This window comes from Brachypodium distachyon, chromosome 3 (assembly GCF_000005505.3).
Source record: "Brachypodium distachyon strain Bd21 chromosome 3, Brachypodium_distachyon_v3.0, whole genome shotgun sequence".
Classification (NCBI taxonomy): Eukaryota; Viridiplantae; Streptophyta; class Magnoliopsida; order Poales; family Poaceae; genus Brachypodium; species Brachypodium distachyon.
In genome coordinates this window covers 56328798-56351058 of record NC_016133.3, presented here as the reverse complement: position 1 = coordinate 56351058, position 22261 = coordinate 56328798, and the positions used below count along the sequence as shown (strand labels likewise).

The window sequence follows — 22261 nt, the reverse complement described above, 5'->3', positions numbered from 1 at the left end:
AGCAGCCTAATCCGCCTCGTGGCCCTCGGCCCCTCGTACCTGTCCAGGACGATCCAACGATTGCCTCGCGTCGGTTCGTTTTACTTTGTTCCACCACGTCTGATACCCGACCGGCCGATGGCAGGTAAGTAGTAGTCCTCGGCGGTGCTCCAGGGACCAGGGATCCAGCGGCACTTGCGCAAGGTTGGCCCTGTTCATCTTTGTTTCGGAAAGGTTGAGATCCTCCGCAGTTGTTTTGTGACAGCACGTATAAGCTTGTACCACATTAATCTACCATCCACTCTCACCTGGTATTATGGAGGGAATATTTCGTTTGAGCATGCTTGGTGCCAAACGAATGAAAAATAAAATTAAGTAGGCGTCATCATATATATATATATATATATATATATATATATATATATATATATATATATATATATTTTGAATTCTCAACCCATACGATAATGTGCTCGTGGTGGAATTATGGAGACAAATTAAGTTTTCTTTAACGGAGTTACTACTATTTGCCAATATTAGACCTTATCTTTCCCCTTTCTCCTTTGCAATTTGTGGTAGCCTAACAAATAGAGTCCACAAAGTTAAGAAAATGTAATAATTTATGGTACTTCCTCCGTCCAACAAAGAATGTCTCAGTTTTGATTAAATTTGAATGCATCTATACATTAAGTCATGTCAAGATACATTCAAATTTGACAAATTTGATACATCTTTTGTTGGAAATAGGGAGTATCATAATTCGTTTTCTGCCATTGGTGTCTTTCACTTCATATTATTAGTTATTCATTTTCCATTAATACTCCTGTATTAAATCTGAGACAAATAATTATGGCCGGAGGGAGTAGCAGAACTAAGGGAAGATTTTGATGGCAGATTCTTTGAGATACAGCACGCGTGCAGTATATGCACAACTGCAGATGATCCGAACCCGGGCTACGTGGTTTTCTGTTACCAATCTCGACCTACAGTGTACGTTGATTAAAACCTCAGCCAAAGAAAGACGAAATACGTTTGTATTTTGATTCAAATGGAGAAAAGTACAGTACTCTAGTTGGGTTGTTCTGAATTTGCATCTCGTCAGCCCGCACTTCCGATGTTGAATCGAACGAAAACTCTCCAAAAAGGAAAACACGCTCGTGCAGAACCTACCCGTGCCAAACCTCAACTTATCGGGAGCGCGCGCCGCTACCTTCGTTCCCCATGGCCGCCGCCGCCGCGGGGGCGACGCCAGCGACGGCCAGGAAGGCCCTCCTCACCACGACCACCACCCTCCTCTCCTCCTCCTCCCTCGCGCGCAGCCGCCGCGGCCTCGCCTGCTCCGCCGCGTCGGCCACCGCCCCGCGCATCGCGCCGCAGCCGCCGGACCTGCTCCGGTGGGTGCAGCGGGAGGGAGGGTTCGTCCACCCGGCTCTCCGCGTGTCCGATCATCCCGAGTATGGCCTTGGAGTGTCCGCTACGGGGGCCGATGGTGACATCCCCCCCGGGACCGTCCTCATCGATCTCCCTGGCCGCATCCCGCTACGACTCCGCCGCCCCGCCGGCGCTGCCGACGCAGTACTGATGCAGCTCGCCGACCAAGTCCCCGGTAACGGTCGTTCCCTCGATTGATTACATTCTAGAAATAATGCGGCAACTCAAGCGGTGATATGGTTGTGAAAAATGAATGCATGTTCTTTAGTTCTTGTAGGTTGTAATGTTGTATCTTATGGTTCAGTCATGGCCTAAGCAAAATAATTTTTCCAAAGTATGCTCTGAATTATTGATGTTTGCTGTTGGAAGTTGCGGGTTGTGAAATCACTACCTGAAAATTCATAACTAGACTTGGCTGAATTTATTAGGCCCCATCTTATTGATGTAGTGTATAGAAGCTGAGAAGAGTGCAGTGCCTAGCATCATGTTTCAGTTTGAATTGACCAGTCTTTCAGTTTCAGTCTTTAGCTGAAAATGTAAAAGGCAGAGGTAGTGATACTGAATATCACATCACTTGCATGCCTCGGTCTCGAGTTTCTAGAGACTCCCTATTCTTCTTGCATGTTGAATTGTTCAAGCTTGGGATCGTGGTTTTCGTTTGTGTACTTGTTGTTAACTCATCTTTCTGTGTAACTGATGCTGCCTCATGGTTGAATAGCTCCAATGTCCAAAATTTATACATACGAGCTCTAACATACTACCTTTTGTTAGTATATGGGGTGGTTTCTATTTTGTACTGGCTTTTGATTAAACATTCGATTCTGCAAAATTAGCCGAATTATCTTTTTATTAAGTAGTAAATTCAATCCTGTGTGGAAAGCTTATGACAGAGGAACTATGGGCAATGAGATTGGGCTTGAGGTTGCTTCAAGAAAGGACAAAATCTGATTCATTTTGGTGGCCATATATTGCGAACCTACCAGAGACTTTTACTGTACCAATTTTCTTTCCTGGGGAAGACATAAAGAACTTGCAGTATGCTCCGCTTCTCCACCAGGTTGTTGAAAACTAAGGACCTTTGGAGCTAGTGGATACTGTCTTTTTGCCTGTCTATTATTCTTACTGATGTGTTTTCAGATCAATAAAAGATGCCGCTTTCTGCTCGAATTTGAGAAAGAGGTACAACATAAGCTTGGTACTGTGCCCTTGGCGGATCACCCTTTTTGTGGTCAAGATGTAAACTCATCTTCCCTTGGATGGGCTATGTCAGCAGCATCTTCTCGAGCATTCCGTTTGCATGGAGAAATCCCAATGTTGTTACCTCTCGTTGATATGTGTAACCATAGTTTTAGCCCGAATGCTAGGATTGTCCAGGATGGAGATGTTGACAGCCCTGATATGTCAGTTAAGGCAAGTATCCTGCAATCTTGCAAGTCTGAATTTCTATCATTGTACCCCATAAAATTGTCGATTTCCTTCTTCTTAACATGTTCTTTTTTTTCACATTTGATTCACAAATGTAAAAAACATCTCAATAGTGCATGACAGTCTTAGAAATCTCATTTTGTTGATACTATCAGCTGCATGCCTACTTAGCCTTTCATTTCTCATGGTAGTCATGTACCGGTTGTCTTCTTCAGCGCCCTTCTTTTTAAGCTACTGCCAAGTGTTGGGCTGTACATTGGTCATTGTTTAATTCGTTTTGCAGTTACAAGCCTAGAGTTTTGTGCATTCGTATAGCAAGTAGAATTTACTGCAACCATAAGACTGTTGTATCTCATCTTCCTCGAGACAAATTCCCTTGGTTAGTAACATAGTTAGAAACATAGTTTTCACAGAAGTGGCAGAGTAAAGTACATTTAATCTGGTGGTTTATTCAATGCATAAAGTTTTTACTGTATGATGTCTTTGCTTGCGGAAGCTGCAAAGTAATTTCATCCGATTATCTCTATATTGTGCTTTACACAGGTTGTTGCTGATACACAAATTGATCAAAATGCCACAGTTACACTGAACTATGGTTGCTACCCCAATGATTTCTATCTTCTTGATTATGGATTTGTAGTAACATCCAATCCATACGATCAAGTGGAGCTGAGTTATGATGGAGCTCTTCTTGATGCTGCTAGCATGGCAGCAGGAGTTTCTTCCCCCAATTTTTCAACACCAGCCAAGTGGCAACAGGATTTCTTGTCAAAGCTAAATTTGCATGGAGAGGGTGCTATTCTGAAGGTTAGGCCCATATTCTTGCATTATAGTTATAATTTTCCGAATCATCATTGAATTCAAAGTCTATTGCATGCAGTATCCATATATCAGTCTGAACACGTTAGGTTTTGCTGTCAGCGTGACTTGGGATTTTCTTTCAGGTCAGCTTAGGAGGTCCTGACATAGTAGATGGGCGCTTATTAGCTGCCCTACGAGTTCTTCTTGCAGCTGGTCCAGAGACTGTGCAGGAGCATGATCTGAAAACCTTGACGTCTCTCAACAAGAAAGCTCCCTTAGGCCCTGCCGTTGAATCCTCTGCGCTCCGAACAGTTCTTGCACTTTGTGCCATTGCTCTCCAACACTTCCACACCAAGATAATGGAGGACGAGGCTGTCCTAAAAGGAGAACCCCCTCTCACTACAGAACTGGCTGTCCAGTTTAGATTGCAGAAGAAACTGATGCTCGTCGACGTGATGCAGAATCTTAGTCGAAGAATCAAGCTGCTATCGCCGGAGAAATCCACGGCGTAAGAGGATATTAAAGTTTTGGCATAAATTTGTTGTACAATTATTCAACTATCATTCTGTACCTGATTACTGGATATATAATAATAATCCCCAATCTCACCCCTTCACCATTCATTTCCCTATGATTTTTCCAGCAACCAGAGCTGAACACAGAAAATTTATAGGTGTATAGCTGCCTAGTACAGCACGAGGTGCACACACATATGTAAACCTAGAACAGTCGCTGCGATCCGTCTCATATACCTTCTTGTGCTAAACTGCACTGCAATTCCAATTCAGACAGTTAAATATAGGATATGACATCTTCAGGCCAAAGAAGTGGTAGACACAAAAGGAAGAAAAGAAAATCTGTTGAGGCCAAAGTCAGCATACAGAACTCTAATCATAAACGCTCCATTCAGAATCTCTTTCCAAATCATGGAAAGAAAATCTATTTTCGCGACAATTTTTGGCAAGGAAGGAACAAAATGCATCGTCGTCTAAAAATAGACTACCTCTGAACTGAAAAGGGAGCAAGAAACAAAACACTGGATCGCACCTACCCTACAGAGTATTTACAGAGTCGATCTTCACGAACGAGATCGGAGCAACATCCTAGTATGTATCAACAGAAAACATCCCTAAACACACGAGGACGAGGAGAGAAAAGGAGATCGACCGATCCCTGATCCCTACGAGTCGCCGCCGATGGAGATCGCGGGCGGGCGGCGGCCGAGCGGCGAGCGGGAGCGGGGCTGGTTGCCGGAGGCGGCGAGGTCCCGGAGCGGGAGGCGCGTCCCCGAGGAGGAGGCCGCCGCCGCCTGGTGCTGGAACGTCTCGTGCACCTTCCCCTTCTCGCCCTCCTCCTGCTTGATCCTCCTCACCTGGCTGTGCACCACCACCGCCCTTGCCGCCGCCACCACCCGCTCTTCCTCATCCCAAGAATTCTCCATCCTCGGGGGTTTTCCTTCCTTATTCAGACGCCGCTTAGCCAAATATCTCCTGGATTATCTTCTCTTCGGGCGATCGATCACGGAACCAGCCAGGCAGTGGTTAAGGAAGGAGATGATAATAACGTCTATAATTTGAACCCTGGTCGTTGCATGAGATGTGGCGTATAAATAGGGGGGCCGGGGACGGGTGTGAACGATCAGGGGGGCCTGACCGGTTCCCATATCCGTGCCGTTATTACGGGGGGCGACCAGCGGAGGCAGCGTACGCGTGTCCGCCCCCGGTTTACCCGATCCACACTTGCCTTGGGCATATCCCCTTTCTCTATTGATTTCTCCTTCTTACTCCGTATTAATTTTGGTCTAATCTCGACTTGATCCGCATCAAAAAAAAGGACTGACGTTGTGGCAATGGTGTCTATCCATACGGACACGGCGGTGTAGACGTGTCTTGCTTGCTTTTGGGTTCGTTGCGTCCGTTCAATTTGGATATAGCTTCCGTTCCGTCCAGCTGACAGAACAGAACGCGTCGTGCGATCAGGTTTGCTGGCTGTTGTAACGTAGGGTGCGTGTGAGTGATCCGGACTACCTACCGGGTGGCCGCGCGCCGATTAAGCTATCTGTCTCGTGTGCCAGACATGTCACGTGTGGGCACTTTGGATAGGGATATGAGCCAGCAGCAGTGGATGTCGGAGTGTCGATGGGTCGAGGATATCGGACGGACAGGTGTAGACGCCGAGGAGGAGCCTAGCTTGTTTTCTTTCTTTCTTTCTTTCTCACGAGGCACCGTGTTGAAACGAACCCATTGATACTGATGTGTCGATTGCTGTCACGCCGGGTTGACCAAGGTTCGTCAGATACTCCATTACTCCGTATTCAGCTTTTCCGCATCAAAACTTTTATGCGTCAGTAGAAAACGGTACTCATCAGTATTATGTGCCTTACCTTGATCATGAAGTAATGATATTTTAGTTTGTTTATGCATTGCATTTTGTCAGAATGGTAGTATAGCTTTATTGATTCCAAGTCTCCCTATCATTTTTTTTTTTGACAGCATAAATGCACGGGCGGTGTTAAAAAACTTCACAGCACGTTTGCTAACAGCTCCACATGCCGAAAGCCCGTTGGCCCAACACGTTTCGAGTGATTTCGACTAGCCCACTAGCCGCGACCCATGCACATACGGCCCACAAGAATGGGCCACTGACCGATCCGCATCCTGTAATTCTTCCCTGCGGGATCTGAAGACAAAAAAAAATAACAAGTCACCTTCTCCGTGTTGGACTGTTGGTCGTAGACGTAGACTGGTACTCCTACAAGCGGTAAGATTCTTTGTCCACTACACGACAAGTCGTTAATCATGTGGTACATACAACCAGGCACCAAAACCACCGGCGCCCAACTGGCCAATTTGTGTGTCCAACGTGTTGGTTCATTCTCTTCTTCTACTACAGTACTCCTATTTTGGACAGAGACAACGAGAGGACCTTCTCTTTTCGGCCAGGATTTCTGCACTTACCGTAACAGTGAGACGGCACGTACGACCGAGTCACCGAGATGCAGTTGCGTGGTGATCAGAGCTCTCTCGCCTCGGCTGTCTCTACCTCCCCGATAGTGTTATCATTGCTGCGTATATCCATGCCTGCGACAGGTTTCGCTTGGGGATCTTTTAATTTTCTAGCTAGTCGCCGTAAACTAGCTCGATCCCTTTTGTCCCTTGTTGTTGGATTAAATCTCCTCTTTGTTTACTTGTATTCCTAAAGACTGTTGAATTTACCTTGGTCGATCCATGCACGCATAGGGTTCCACGGCACGTACCTAGAACCAGAAGTTGTTTTAATCCGGATCTTCGGAGTAGACCACGGGTCCACGGCAAGCAGCGCATGCATGGAACGACTGGCCGGCCACAGAGCAGAGAGACGCCCCCAGCAGACCGGTGCCGGGATGGATGGATCAGGGGCTGCAAATTTGCACGCACGCGGTAAAAAGGCTAAACAAATTACAGCCGGCTCTACGGTAAAAGAGGGACTACGGAGTACCAGTCAATGCTCTTAATTTCTGGCTCGCGGGGGTTCGTTGACCATACGTCGTCGACGAGTCTTGGGGTTTGCTTATTCCTGACCCGTGACGACGTTCATCGATCCATATTAATTATATGGATGCATGATAAATGGACCGTCCTGTGTAGTTCCTTGTTCCAGCTAGGTCCGGCGAGTCTCCGTCGATTCCAGCAGTGGTCGATTCTTCGGTGTCGATGATCAACATGCGTGCCGTAGATTAATCGTCGCGAGCAAAACTGGCTCAACGAGCTCGTGAAACGGCACTTAATCGTGGCCCAGGATTGATTTTTTTTTTGGGTGCTCCGCGCTCCTCCGGGCTCGGGCGCTCACGAAACGGCCAGGAAACGAACTGTGTTGATTTTTTTTTCTTTCAGCAACACAACAACCACCTGCGTCCTGCGGGTACTGTGTTCTGTTTATCATGATCGATCCATGAACTAATGTTGATTAGTTTTATCTTATTTTAAAAAACGGAGGCAAAAAGCTTTGCCTCATTGCGTTACTTTAGAAGTTTCGTGTCATTTTTTAGTGAAAATCGGACAAAAATGTTACAACAACACGTCTACAAACAATGACACTGGAATATGCATAATCCATATATATCACCATCCATACAAGCATGCGCTTGATCAGTACCCTAATGGCCCGGCCTCCAAAAGTCTTCGAGAAGGAATCATCTATCACGCTTAATTTAATTTTCGAAGTGACTCACATGCACTGCGGGGAATATGAATCAGATCACGCTCTGATCGATCTCTGACGGTCTGACCACATCTGAGACTCGATCAAGTCGATGTATGACGGCCGATCGGCGCGGATAACTGTGCATGTTACTCCCCCTTGGTGTATCATGCGTATAAATGGCACATGTATGTGTATGCCAATCGATCATGTGGTCGACGCAAAGGTGGTCAAGCGTTGCAATTTGACCGATTGTCGCGTCTACTCTTATTGATCTAGTTCCATGATTCCATCAACGACATATAGTTTCCCAGAACGTCACTAACTTGCCCCTTTGATTCGTGGGATTTAGAAAATACAGGAGCGGGGAAAACACTGGAGTACGTACTAATCAGAACAAGAAAGTAATATCATATTCTATAGTTTCGATCAAAGAGGCCTGTTCATACATGTCCATACATCATAGTTTCTGCTCCAATTCTATTTATTCTTCTAGCTTGCGCGAAGTTGCGTCGAGATCCGAATTCCCATCTAACTCACGTGCACGACGTTGAAGTAGCCTTAAGAAAAGAGATTACAATATGCAGTGGTTGCGCAGCGATCGGGCAGTGGAATAACAGAGAAATTTGCCTTGTTTTAAATCGGTGAGGGAGAAAGTAATGCATGCTCACAGTTAGCAGATTGGCAAGCCAAAACATGGCTGCATGCAGGGCATGGAATAGGAAGATGGTCAGTTAAGGTTCATGGGCATCTATCAACTACGTAGTATATTACTATAAAATTAACCAATTCAGTAGTCGATGATCTGACCGAATCTCACTTATACACATATGCTTAGATGGGATGCATCATTAGAGATCATTTGTTCATATTAGTCCCCAATCATAGATGACCAGCTGCATAAAATTATTCGCGCAAGAAAGGCATTTTTGGGTGGTTATCTAGCTAACTGAAAGACGCTGAGATTCTAAGGAAAACTTGAAATAGAGAGAGACAAGAACAAAATCTTGTGGAGTAGTTCACATCAGAATAAATAACACATAAACCATGAGAGACGACTAGCTAACTACTAATGAAAGTAAGATTAGTAGTAGAAAAGACTTAGTTGGCGGTTGTGCCGTAGCTTTGAAATGCCAAGTGCACATGCGTCCAAAAATGGCCGAATATATATGAACTCCAACTACAACCTAAAAGCCAACTACCCCTAGTCATTTCTCGTAGTTGCATCATCATTCATGAGTCGCTATATACACACATATATTCAACAAAAGGCCAGCATATATGCATGGAAGCATCACTGAACATTGAACAACACCCAGGTAAAAATTCGCCGATGATCGATCGGTACGTAGCACGCAGGACGGCACGAGGTGCTGAAGATTCAGCGTGGAAACGAGACCGACCTCCGGTTGAAAGCCAATAAAAGGACGCCAACAACCGAGCCAGTAGATCGAGCTCAGCGAGGGCAAACAACAATTGGGCGTAAATGCAACGCATGTGCCCTGCATGCATGCCAGTGTCGACATCGTGCATGCATCGATTGACGATAGCGAGGACCGGCCGTCAAATAAAGAAGATGGGCTGTACATGCCAGGCAATTTCAAGCAAGACTTTCAGGCACACTCCTTCTGGCTTTGGCTCCATGGCATGATGCCAGGCGCCTTCAAAGGAATTTAACAAAAGAAGAGATCGATCGATATATGGATATGGCAACAAAAGTGAGCACAAAGTTAACAAAAGTGAACACGACTCGCACACGATGTCGGCTGTTGCGGCCGGCCTTAAGCGTTAAGGGAAAGCCGTGAATCGTGACCGCACACCTGCCTTTGTACTAATACTGCTGAAGCATCGATTCTTGCATGAATGGACGTATCGATGCAACGCCCATGTCGATGTTGGTGGAGACCGTGCATGCAATGCAATGCAATGTAGGGGTGTACTCTAATAAGGAGCATGGTCCAAACCATAAACTGGAACGCGACGGGAAGCAATTAATCATCCACAGCCGCAGCAATATCCAATCTCGCGCACATGGCTTGCCGCCGGTGGATCGTTGGGTTGAGTTGGCGGGGCAAAAGGACTGGCCCCCGGCCGCCACGCAGCGGCAGCAGGACCCGAGGACTCATGATGTAAGTAATTTGGGTAGTAACATAGATGTTAATTAGCCATTTTAGTGACATGGCATGGCAATAAATGAAAAAAAAAAGTAAGGTGATAACTAAATATGTCACCATAACGTCACACAAATCAAGACAAGATGATTACAAGACAATTAATGACACAATGCATGACACCACACATAAGTTACTAACCACTATGGAGGTAGTAACTTAGACTAGTAAAATATGCATGTTACTATTCTAAGTTACTCCCCACTATGATGATGCCCCTTGCGTTGTCCGTTCAGTCATGTCTGTGCTACAGTACCATGTTTTACTTTATTTTCCCTCGTTTTTTGAACTAATCTACTGTGTCGGTGTACTCGTGTTACAAGAAGGAGAATCCGGGTTGGTTATTACTCTTTCCGTCTCATGTTAACCGATTTTTTATTACATGTATCTAGACATATTGTAGCATATAGATACGTTCATATTTAGACAAATTTGAATCACCTAATGTGGGACGGAGGGAGTACTGGCTGGGGCCGGGATAAAAGCCGGATCCGGTCCGGGAATTAGCAGAGACCGAGACGATTCTAACGGATCTAGCTTCCGCGACTTCTTCCATCAGAGTTTCGATCGATCTCCTTGTCAATGAATGGGTGCTATATATGCTTAGCATACGTACACGTTGTTTTCTTCCGTGCCGTTTCACGGTTTCAGCATGCATGATCAGTGCAGCTTCTGTGCCGATCACCACTGGGGACGGCGCCAAACGAATAGTAGCCCGTACTGTTCGCTTCAAACAAATCCGTTTATCAAGCCTATCTATGAGGAATTGTCCATGATGATGGGTGTTCACCTTTTACGACTAACCTGGCTATAAAACTCTACAGCATAGCTTAGCCCCCAGCACTCCTGGCCCCGCTTAATTTTGTTGAATATTGATAGACTCGTTAATTTCCACTCGGTTTAGCGTCGGCGACGGTGCCACACGTGTACACTTCCACGCCCTGGATCTTATTTAGACCAATTAACCGCACCTGCATATCCAGTGCAAAAGTCGCTGCCATTTTTCCCCCACAGACGAGGTCACATATATGAATACACACACCCTGCATTTACCACGTGGCTTGATTAATTAGTGGTGTAACAACAATTGTACTCTGCTGCGCAGCCAGCGCGCAGCCCATATGCCTTCTACAAACCTGAATTAAGAATCTCACAAGAGTTCAGGCTGCAACGCGATAGTGGAATTAACGGATACATACATACTCCATTGAATAGTACAAGACCAAATAGAGACGGAACCAAACACTCGCATCGTGTGAACATCTCGAACCAAACGCAATTTAATTAAGGTCATCCGATTTAAATTATTGACGTGCATAAACGGACTTAATTAATACGATCACGCGCAGATATAGGAGTTGAATTAGTTAATTGCGTGCATAAACTCAAACCCGGGCGTCACGAAGGGGATAGGTATTGATAAACAAGGGACTAATTAAGCCTCCAAAGGGTTGATTTATGGACAAGATGGACTTGGCCAAAGCATATATCCGTGGACTTTTTGTTACTATTGTGGCATTGTGTTTAGCCGAGGCAATGCAAAGACGGATACGCTATCATGTATACGCATGGGAATCCGGAGAGCTTCTGGGCCGAATCGACGGCGAGAGCTAATTAAGCGTGTGGCCGTACGGGACATGCGCGTACGCTCGATCGGCGTCGGCTGGAAACGGCAGGAGGGAGCAGCGAAAGGCGGGCGCGCCACGGCCACTCGATCGCCTGCACTGGAGTCTGGACACAACATGCATACGCGCTTTGCCCGCTGCGCGCTAGCTCGACTCGGGCTCTACATCGTTCAAGATGACACTGCTTGCTTTGCTTGCGTGGAGGCGGCCTATGGACTTGCACGCCACGCAAACCGGTCATTGTCTGCTTGCCTGAGCGGCTTGAGCCTTGAGATGATCGAGATGTCGTAGCTTGGTGCCAGAAGCGGCTGTGTTTAATGTGTGTGCGGCCAAATTTTTCACACTAGTATGGTCCATGGTGCATGGATTCTATGAGTAAGCTTTAGTTTGTTGGGATAGATTGGACAGTTTTGGCGACCGGTATGAATAATTCATCTTCTTCTGCCACTGCTCGCCATGCGTACGTGGTGGCCCAACTAAGCTCCGCCACTGAACATGTGAATGTATCTCAGCCTCCAAAGTTGAAAATGGTGGACGATTAATAAACATCCCGTGCATGTTGCACATAACTATTTTGGTAAGTACTACTAGCGGTATTTTCTTCTGTATGCACGTTATAAAATCATGGTGATGCAATGGGGGTGCGAATTTTGCGTACAGAGATGGTGTTAGTTCCATGAGCAAGTAGTTCGATATGACTGGGCAATGAAAAGACCAAGACAGGAAATTTATCCTATAGTAATCTAAAAAGCATCGCTTTCTCAAAGGCCAGAAATTCCAACCGAACAACCATTCTAGAAAACTCTGTACGCTAGTACCGTTTCTAAAACCACAACAAGTATTTAGAAAGAGAGGAAGTACGTTCCAACCTCCCTATCCGTGCAAGTTGAATTATCAGTGTTTGCAGCAAGCGAGCCTACCTTTTATTGCAGCTCATGATAGCCGAGTATTACTCTGAGGAGCACAGAAGCAAAGAAGAAGAAGAAGCAAATACGGTATAACCTGAGGCACGCACAGAGGATCCGTACGCCGAGTCCACGCCCCCAAACCAATCTCGTGCGCCTCCATACCCCCATGTTACCTACTCGTTGTTCGCTTGCAACGATACACCAAACAAACAGCATTATTAGCTCGGGCCATTGACCTGAATAGCTTTTGCCTATTAATACCCCGGATCCCCAGCTCCATGGCCGCAAACCAGCTCCAGCAGCACATCCACCATCCCTCCTTCTCTTTCTCTTCTCCATCATCTCTTTAAACAAACGAGCTTCTAGCACAAAGTAAGGTTCGATTGGACTCAATCGGATGGCAGTTCTTGTGGCGAGGCAGGGGCGGGAGCTGCAGCGGTACAGCGCGAGCACGGGCGGGCGCATCGTGGTGGGCTGCATCCCGTACCGGATCCGCGAGAGAGAAGGAGAAGAAGAGATTGAGGTGCTGGTGATCAGCTCGCAGAAGGGGCACGGGATGATGTTCCCCAAGGGCGGTTGGGAGGTGGACGAGTCCATGGACGAGGCGGCCCGGCGCGAGGCCCTGGAGGAGGCCGGCGTCCGTGGCGACACGGAGCCCGTCCTGGGCATGTGGCACTACAAGAGCCGCCGCTACCACGACCAGACCTACGAGGGCATCATGTTCCCGCTCCACGTCACCCACGAGCTCCTCCAGTGGCCCGAGATGTCCTCCCGCAAGCGCACCTGGGTAAGCAACCGTCAGATTCATCCATAAATTCTCGCAAAAAAAAAGATTCATCCATAAATCACACGGCAAACTTTAGTTCTTACACCAAGCTAGAACATGTTGTCTAAACTTGTGTGTTTGGGATTTGGATTGCAGGCGACGGTGCAGGAAGTGATGGAGGGGTGCCAGCACGCGTGGATGCGGGAGGCGCTGCAGGAGCTCGTCGCCCGGCACGCCAAGCTGCAGTCGGCTCTCTGATTAAACGACCAAGAGCTTCCTGGCAGCAGCGCGTACGAACGGCGGCGCACGCACGTCGTCAATCTCTCTGCGATGATGTCTTTTACTCGGTGCAAGCGGCAGGCCGGCCGGCGTTCCCGGTCTCGACAACGACCGGGATCGGAGCATATAATTTGGCCGCCCTTTACCAGCTAGAGAGATTCTTTCTTTCTCGAGGTGCACAGTCGTCGTCGTGGCGGCAAATAATGGGACGAACTTAGAGAGGGGAACGGACGAGGAGAAGATCGGGAAAAACGGGGTCACAAGAATTTTAACGAACGGATTCAAAAGATTTTTTTTTTCTTTGGACTCTTGGCGGAGTTTGAAGTGCAAATTAATTGCAGCATCCGCACTCCCGCTTTGTTTGGCGGTGCGGCCGAATCAATAGAACTAGCAGTAGCAGTAGTACTGCTGCATTTGAACTGTTGCTGAATTCCTAGAGTTGAGCACCCAATTGAACAGTTATCGTAGTAAAAGTTGCTCGAGGACAGGCATCAACATCTCTGCTACCGATCGGATACGCTCCTCCACATCCAATTCCGCGTGTTTCCCGGAGCATCGTGTCGTGTGCTGCTGCCTATCTCTACCTGATGCCCCACACGGCATAGTTCCCTCCCCCCTTTCGGCATATTATTACTGCGGCTACCGAGCAAGCATCGATTCTCCTCCTCTCTCGTCGAGCGTTGGAGCTCATGACACGTCGAGGCACCGAATCACCACCCTCGTCCATACATCTCCAGGTGCGGCGGTTCCATTCAACCGCAAAAAATCTTGGGTCGCGGTTTCAGACATCCCCTTCTCCACGGGACAGCTCCGGTACGGCAGCTACAAAGCTTTACTGCCAGTTACTCATGCCATCGACAACACTCGGTGTTCCGTCGCTGCCTATGGCCTATGGGTCCCATGCGCCTGTCACGTAGCTGTAGGTGGTGACGAGGCGATGTGTGTCGTGTCGTGTCGCGCTTGCCGTTTTTCTAGAGCCTGCCTGCAGATAAGAAAGAGCTGCGGCTGGCCATGTGCCCCCATAATTTTTCTTCTTCGACCCAATCAGAGTAAACAAGATCCAGTAGTACTGCTACCCTACTGACGCTAGGTCGACGGCGACGTGCCGATGGCGACCGCTGCTCCGTCACGCCCCACCACGGGCCCCACCTCTGTCACGTCTCTGATTATTATGTGAAGACTGACTTGACTTTGTACAATAAGATTACTTGTCCAGCGTGGAGGGTAAATTAAAGAGTATTGCGGCTGGTCGGCATACGGCAGTATTGTATTGGGAGATTGATGGCGACATTGGTTTGAGATGGGGGGTGATTAATCTGAAGCACGTACCGGCCGTGCCGGTCCACGTACGCACGCTCTCTCGCTTTTGTCTGGCCGTTTAGGTGTTTGAGATGAAAAAACAAAGAACAAGAGTCCTCGTCCGGCTCGGCGCGGCGCAGATAACTTAAAACACAAGTTGACGCCGCGGGAAAATTTTGCTGCGTCGGACAGGGAAAGAGACAAAGGCACGAGGAAGAAATTAAAGAGCCGATCGAGAGCTAGCGAGACAGGGGGCGCCCTTTGTTTTGTTTTATGGGCACTGCTTGTGACTTCTTCTGGCTTCTCCGCGCGGCATGCCAAGATTTTCTTTGCACCCGGTGGGGGTTTTGTCACCGTCTGTCGCGTTTTCTCCGGTTGCTGCCGCTGCCGCTTAACTTTACTTTCGGCGGCATTCGCTCTTTCTTTTTTTACCTTAGGGAAAGTGAGACGAATCGGCAGCGTCACCGACGCAGACGTCTGAACGAAGTTGATCGAAGACTCCTTGGGCTGGGATTAGATCCTCGTACAGTGACCATGTCGAGGTTACTCCTGCAGGCTGCAGCAGCGTTTTCATCGACCAGCCATCGTTGGCCGCGCTGGTGCTTCCTTCGTGGAGCCTCGCTGCTGCTTCGCGGCTTTGGCGGAGCAGAACCGTTCAAGCTAAGGCAGCTCGGCCTGATCTCAGTGTGTGGTTTGTTCCGATTGCTAAGCCATTCTGACAGCGGACTCAAGACAAGACGGGTGGCTACAGGCAACTTGACGATTCCAAGTTTCAACTGTTAAGTCCGAGAGACGAAGGTGCTGCTAGCTACACTAGGCTACCGGCTTGCCGTTGGCAGCGGCGGCGGCGACCGGCCGCGCGGTTGGTGTGGTGCGAGTGCGAAGGAAGGAAGGAAACCGACCGCGCCCGGCGGTCTTTTCTTTTTTTCTTGAGCGAAAACCGATGCCTCGTTCTCTGAGTTGGATCGAATTGGTTGCGGCCCGGCCCCTGCACGTTCTTTTTTAAGGATGCGTGGGCTAGGCCTGCCAGTAGAATATGGGCTGGGGTAGATGTGGGCCGCTTTGAGAGGAAGCGGTGCAGATCTAGGCCTGAAGGTGGAATATGGGCTGGGCTACCATGCGTAGGTCGCTTTGAGACTTGAGAGGACGTGCTTGTGCAGAGCTAGCCTGACAGTAGAACATGGGCTGGGCTAAGGCCGAAGGGTATGTAGGCCGCGTTGAGAAGAAATGCAGGGACTTCCGTTCCTCGACGAACTGCAGAGAGCGGTCCATTGGTCACAGTGGGCCAGTTTTTCTCTTAACACGATTTTGCGCTTATTCTAAAAAAAACGATTTTGCGCTTCCTTTTCTTTTATTGCCTTATTGAATCAAATTCAGTCGATCAAAAATAACAGGAACGAGCACCGCCAACAAATAAGATCCACGGTAATGCGGTAAAAACAAAAGCTTCACCGACATTCTCAAAGTGAACGTATCGGGATCCTTATATGTTGATGAAACTGTAGACTAACTATACATGTTTGAAAAGCCGCATTAGTTGTCTCAAAAGAATGGGAACTAGGATCGCCGAACGCACCATCGCTAAAAATGTGCTGCTTGCAGTCCGACGGTTCTTTCATCGCCGGATAGACTAAAAACAAGGGGAAAAAAATGTATGCCATGACAATCATTTGGCTCCTTAGAACCACGAGGGTGGCAGAGATGAAGAATGACACTTTATTTTGCACGCCACCGTCCTCCCAGCCAAGACGCCGTTTTTCTATAGCAAAACAGTCCAAGTTCACTCATTAATTAGCCAGAGCACACCACATCCAACGAGATATTCATAGTTGTCACCTGTTATTAATGTCTCAGGTACAAATAGACAGCAAATCTTTAATATTCAAAAAAAAAAATCACGAGTATGCCAAACTGCCAACTCAATTCGTGGTGGACGGCAGATTAATCGAGACAATCTTCAATTAGTTGCTCCGTATCCTCCTCAATCTTCACCTGCCATTTCAATTTGTTGGCGCAGGCATGCATTCATGGACTTCCTATTCTATGCCGTCGCCCCTGCAGGACCGTTATCCCGATCGCTTGAGTGAGTGTGACAGACACGCGCGACCTCGGACCCAAAGAGGCCACACGGTCGCGAGGCAGGCCCGCGCACGGCGTGTCCAAGAGTGCGTGCCTTGTCCTCTCCACAGACAGACCGGATGCGGCTATAAATGAGGCCCCAATCGGGCTTAGCTAGCCACATCCTCACAACAAACACACATCCTCATCAGGGTCACAGGGGAAAGAAAGAAGAAACAGGACAGATCAAGAGTCTAGCGCTTGATTCGAGATTACACGATGGGCGCGCGGCGATCTCCGGTTGCCGCGCCGGCCGTGGCCTCTCTCCTGCTCCTGCTCCTCGTGTCCTTCTGTAAGGACAATGCTAGCAGTGCAATCTTTGTTAATTTTTGCGCATTTCAGTGGCCCGTTTTTTTTCTGATTCGTTTCCCTTTTATTTTACCTCTCGACAAAATTAAGGGAGCCGGGCGGCGGCGGTGGCTACGGCGGACGGCGGCGCTCGGGCCTGGACGACGGCGTTGCAGCAGCATGTGGCCTTCTTCGACAGCGACAAGGACGGCATCGTCTCCTTCTCCGAGACAGAAACAGGTGACGACCCGTGAATCATCACGGTACATGCGCGCGCATGACGATGAATTCTTCGACGTTTTCCTTCCAAATTACACGGAGCGTGTGTTTCGGGTTCTTCCTGCGGTGTTGGTCGTTTGCAGAGTTCTAATTTTGGCTACCTCTGTTATGGATGCAATGGATGGTTTCTAGGGCTCCGTTCCATCGGCTTTGGATTTGCTGCCGCGACAGCCGCTGCTACATTGATCAACGGCGTCATTGGACCCAAGACCAGACCTGTACGGCCACGCTCTCTCCGTTTTCTACTTGCGTCGATTGTTTTTACTAGAGACAGCAAAATTAGACTGTCTTTGTCGGGTCGTTTTTGTAAGGTGTCTGGTTCTGGTTAGCCTGTGACTTGCAGGGAAACCTCGCTTCACACACAAGACAACACACAAAACATATGTCATCTATGATCTATCTATATGTTTACTTGGGAGCTTAATCCATGTCATTTCAGGATAATTTGATATGCTGGAGACCTAAGCACATTAATTCCCCACGGTAGTTATCAACCTTATCATGTCTTGTGTTATTGACATGCCTTGTTTTGATCCTCTGTCAGGAAAACGCGACAACATCAACCTTCTCTATCTACATCGAGAACATCCAGAAAGGGATCCACACGAGTGACTCAGGCTCGTACGACGCCCAAGGAAAGTACGTATTGTTACATACGCCCTAGCTAGCTCGATCGTTTTGTCTGAGCATTTGTCCAGCGTCAAAAAACACTATCAATCGTGGCATAATATTTTGACTTGGCATATGCAGCTTTGTCCAAGCGAAGTTTGACGAGATATTCAGCAAGTACGGCAAGACAACACCCAATGCTCTGACAGAGAGCGAGCTGGAGCAGATGCGCCACGCAAACAGGAAGGACAATGATTTCAAAGGATGGTAATAATTAGCAATTAATATTATCTATTCCAAATTAAAACTCACACTAAAAACAAAGATTTATACCATTGAGGGTCTTTATTAACATTGTCCCTTGTGAAAAAAAAAATCAAAATCAAATTCAGGGCGGCGTCGAAGGCGGAGTGGGACCAGCTCTACGGCCTCGCCAAGGACAAGAACGGGCTCCTTCACAAGGACACCACGCGAACTGTCTACGACGGGAGCCTCTTCTACAAGCTGGCCAACAAGACTGGCCCGTCTGGAAACTAAGCGTGAATGTGTTTTTTTGGGGTTGTTCCGTGTGAATAATGCCTGACGAACAAGTATAAACTGTAAAAGTGGAACCTGTTTACATAACATAAGATAATTCCTCCCTTTGGCATGCAAGCGTTATGTTTCCGGGTTTGCACCGTTGGATGACAGCGAAGGAATGAACGGAAACAAATGGTCACCTCCTGACCTGACCTGGCGTTTTTTTGGCTTTGGCAGTTGTTGCTCCTTTCTTCCTGTCACGGGGCTAAACTAAACTAGACCGGCCAATAATCATCCCTCTTCTAACTGCATCTTTCATAGCGAGCAAATTATACAAGGTCCTGCCGTATTTGCACCCAAAATCCTATCCTTTAGCTGCCCATTTATTATACAGTATTTCGTGCTGGCCGCTTAAATGCTTTTCCGTTCTACTGAAATAAGAAGCAAATTCTGCAAACTTGCAGCAGTATGCAACTAATGTAAAATCTGCAATAAGACGAGATATTCCGATCAGGACCAATAATCAATCCTTCCCGGGCAATTAGGCCATTCAGGAGGAATGAGGAAGCCACACGCAGTTGAGGAGTGCGCGTCTCGCCTTTGAGGAATCGTGCGGCCCCGAAACTGCCCAACCATTCACAGAGATCCTATATATACGGCGTACCATCGTGGCAGCAGCCGCACACACAAAGTACAGAGCACGGGACAGCAGCAGTCAAGCGAACGAGCGAGCGAGGCGGCGACGACTTGGAATCGCTGGAGATGGACGCGCGGCGGCGACACTCTTCGTCTCCGGCGGCGGCGGGCGCGGCCCTCCGCCTGCTCCTCCTATGCCCCATGCTGTTGCTAGGTAAAGGTCCCCTCTGCTCTGTCCTGGCTCTGTTCTGGCCCTCTCTAGCGCTTTGCTTGCTTTATATCCTTTCTCTCCTCTGATTCCGGTCGGGAAAAAAAAGGGAGCCGGGCGGCGGCGGCGACTGGCGGCGACGCCGGCATGACGGAGCTGCAGAAGCACGCGGCCTTCTTCGACAGCGACAAGGACGGCGTCGTCTCCTTCTCCGAGACATACAACGGTGCCCAATTTTCTCCCCATTCACAATATTCCTTTTCTCCCCTACCCCCCAAGTTCTTTCTTGCAGGGATTCCTCCCCATTTACTTCCAAGTGTGCTCGTTAGTTTTGTTCTCAAGTTCAAATGTACATCCTCCTTGTATTGTGCATTGGCAGCGTTCCGGGATTTCGGGTTTGGAATTACCGCCTCCACCGTGAGTGCGACCTTCATCAATGGCTTCCTTGGCCCCAAGACCAGACCGGTAACTAATCAACCCTTTCACAAAATGATTCCTCTTGTCTTTAATTATATCGTTTAGTTTCGTGTTTTAAGGTTTGCTTGCTTAGCTTGTGAACTGCGGGAGTAGCCTTGCTTCACCGGGAAGACAACGCAGGCACAACATGTCATTTTATACGTTTTGCGTTCTTTGCTGGTATGTTAGGCTACCTAAGTCGTAAAGTTGATGCATCGTATGCTCGGCCTCGGTAGTATAGTATGCACACAAATTTAATTCCGGGTCTGATAGAGGTAGTGTTTAGTTCGAATCAAGAAATGTATGTACTCCTTAAAAGCTGAAAGGAAAGGTTCGGTGCAGATTTTTGCATAGTAAAAGTGGCATGCGATGCCGACATGACTTGTTTTCTTTTAAGTATTAGTTGTGGACATGGCCAGTCAACTTAATTACAGATCTTAGCAGCCGTGCTTTGCTGTGCTTAGTGACTAAACAAGAAGGTGTTTAACCACTTGGGACTCTACCAAATCTGCAGGAAAACGAGACGTCACGCTTATCGGTCTACATCGAGAACATCCACAAAGGGATCCATGGGAGCGATTCGGGCGCATATGACGCTCAAGGAAGGTACGCCAATCGTTCGAGACCTTAGCTATTTCCAGAAAATGCCGGATCGATTCATCACACTAATGAATGAATTCGCCACTTAAGTACTTAACCATACTATATTGCAGGTTTGTTCCAGAGAAGTTCGATGCGATATTCAGCAAGCATGGCAAGACGGTGCCAGACGCCCTGACATCCGCTGAGGTGGACGAGCTGATCAGCGCCAACCGTGAGCCCAGCGACTACGCAGGATGGTAATGCACCTGAAAAATGTCCAGGAACTCTCATGTGATTCTGGCTTTCCAATACACCACTTTTAACTCTTGTTGATGCAACTAATGGAAAAAAATGCAGGGCTGGTGCGTCGGCGGAGTGGAAGATCCTGTACAGCATCGGCAAGGACAAGGACGGCCTTCTCCGGAAGGAGGACGCCAGAGGCGTCTACGACGGCAGCCTCTTCGCCAAGCTGGTGCAGGAGAAGAGGAGGTCTTGAGAAAGCCAAGCATGATTGCTGATCCATTCTGTTTTACTACTGTACAAGCAACATGCTGCCTTTGGTGGCCTTATTTGGCTAGGTATTGCACGTACAGATTATATGTCACTTGGCTTGTGAACGATCTTCAGAAAAGAAAAGAAAAATGTCTGGCCGTGTGAACAAGTGCGAACGGAATCTGCAGATGGGTCCAATTGATGCTTCCCTTTGCTTGGTTGTATCCTGTGGATATGGGTTTGTGTGTACTGAATTTGGTGGGCAGTGCAATAGCATATTGGAGGTCTCATGCTCCTCTTGCCCGTGATTACGATGTTTGTCTCTGTCCTTGCTGCAATCAAACTCGGTTCTTATTTGGTTCAGATGGACGATCGAGACCAGCTAGCTAGGTCCCTGTCCCGTGCTTGCCCGGTGAAAGAAATTTCGTCCTTTTTCTCCTTTCGTTATACTCTATGTAGGTTGAGATTGTGTTAGTAGTTAGTCTGCTCACCTGGTACCTGACCAACGGCACTGCTGTAATTAAGTCGCGACTGTCAAAGTGTCAAAAGACAATATGAGCTTGTGAATCAAGTGTTGATCGTGGCAGCAGATGGGTGGAGTGGTTGCGGACTCTCCAGTGTTAGGTTGTTGCTAGATTCCGACTGATGATGCCAGCGGAAAGCGAAGATTTTTTTCTTTTAAGCTCAGTTCAAAAAGATCTTTTTAAGGAAACGGCAGATTTCTTCATCCTGCTGTGATATGTACGAACATTCTTATTTTCGTTTATGAAAAACCTGCCGCCCAACTACACGAGGTTGGATGCTTTGACGAGAAGATGGGCCTCGGAGCTGCAGGCATACCACGCCCAACACGATCTGCCCATTGTGAAATGTTGGACAGTTCGGCCTTTTCACCCGCGCCATGTCCATGTGCCCGTCTTCACAGGGAACCATGCATGGGCCATGCAGCCCACCTATATGGCCAGCTTCACCCTAGTTAATGCTTTAAGACTGTCCTTTCTAAACAGCAAAGCCCACGAGTCCCTTCACAAGCAAGTACGACGCGCAAGCTCAACGCGCACGCACGTGCTTCGCCGCTCCTAACTCACGCACCGGTGAGGCCCGAGACCTCAACCGCGAGCGCAGGAAGAAGCATCGGCAGGAAGCTAGAGCTATGCAGTTGGAACTTAAAAATCAATACAACATTTTCTCTAGAGAAAATGAAATTAAAT

At 47.9% G+C, this 22261-nt stretch overlaps 5 protein-coding genes across 5 annotated transcripts; 4 read left to right on the top strand and 1 right to left on the bottom strand.

The window, feature by feature from the left end:
* Window positions 1-1139: 1139 nt before the first annotated feature.
* Window positions 1140-4259, top strand: LOC100836871 (histone-lysine N-methyltransferase setd3). Its single transcript, XM_003570447.4, has 5 exons — window positions 1140-1585; window positions 2301-2467; window positions 2548-2820; window positions 3379-3642; window positions 3780-4259. Exons 1-5 carry the CDS (start codon window positions 1201-1203, stop codon window positions 4146-4148), a joined length of 1458 nt encoding a protein of 485 aa, XP_003570495.1. The 5' UTR covers window positions 1140-1200; the 3' UTR covers window positions 4149-4259.
* A 219-nt stretch (window positions 4260-4478) lies between these two features.
* LOC100836560 lies at window positions 4479-5235 on the bottom strand. Its single transcript, XM_010237721.3, has one exon. It carries the CDS (start codon window positions 5075-5077, stop codon window positions 4817-4819), a length of 261 nt encoding a protein of 86 aa, XP_010236023.1. The 5' UTR covers window positions 5078-5235; the 3' UTR covers window positions 4479-4816.
* Window positions 5236-12734: 7499 nt separating this feature from the next.
* LOC100836255 (nudix hydrolase 21, chloroplastic) lies at window positions 12735-14051 on the top strand. The gene is made up of 2 exons (XM_003570445.4): window positions 12735-13306; window positions 13442-14051. Exons 1-2 carry the CDS (start codon window positions 12917-12919, stop codon window positions 13541-13543), a joined length of 492 nt encoding a protein of 163 aa, XP_003570493.1. The 5' UTR covers window positions 12735-12916; the 3' UTR covers window positions 13544-14051.
* A 3039-nt stretch (window positions 14052-17090) lies between these two features.
* Window positions 17091-18811, top strand: LOC112272013 (probable peroxygenase 5). Its single transcript, XM_024462496.1, has 6 exons — window positions 17091-17273; window positions 17381-17509; window positions 17681-17766; window positions 18093-18187; window positions 18299-18424; window positions 18550-18811. The coding sequence occupies exons 1-6, from the start codon at window positions 17201-17203 to the stop codon at window positions 18692-18694; spliced, it is 654 nt and encodes a 217-aa protein (XP_024318264.1). The 5' UTR covers window positions 17091-17200; the 3' UTR covers window positions 18695-18811.
* A 524-nt stretch (window positions 18812-19335) lies between these two features.
* On the top strand, window positions 19336-21413 carry LOC100838705 (probable peroxygenase 5). The gene is made up of 6 exons (XM_024462497.1): window positions 19336-19526; window positions 19630-19746; window positions 19900-19985; window positions 20491-20582; window positions 20690-20815; window positions 20916-21413. Exons 1-6 carry the CDS (start codon window positions 19439-19441, stop codon window positions 21052-21054), a joined length of 648 nt encoding a protein of 215 aa, XP_024318265.1. The 5' UTR covers window positions 19336-19438; the 3' UTR covers window positions 21055-21413.
* The last annotated feature ends 848 nt before the right edge of the window (window positions 21414-22261 follow it).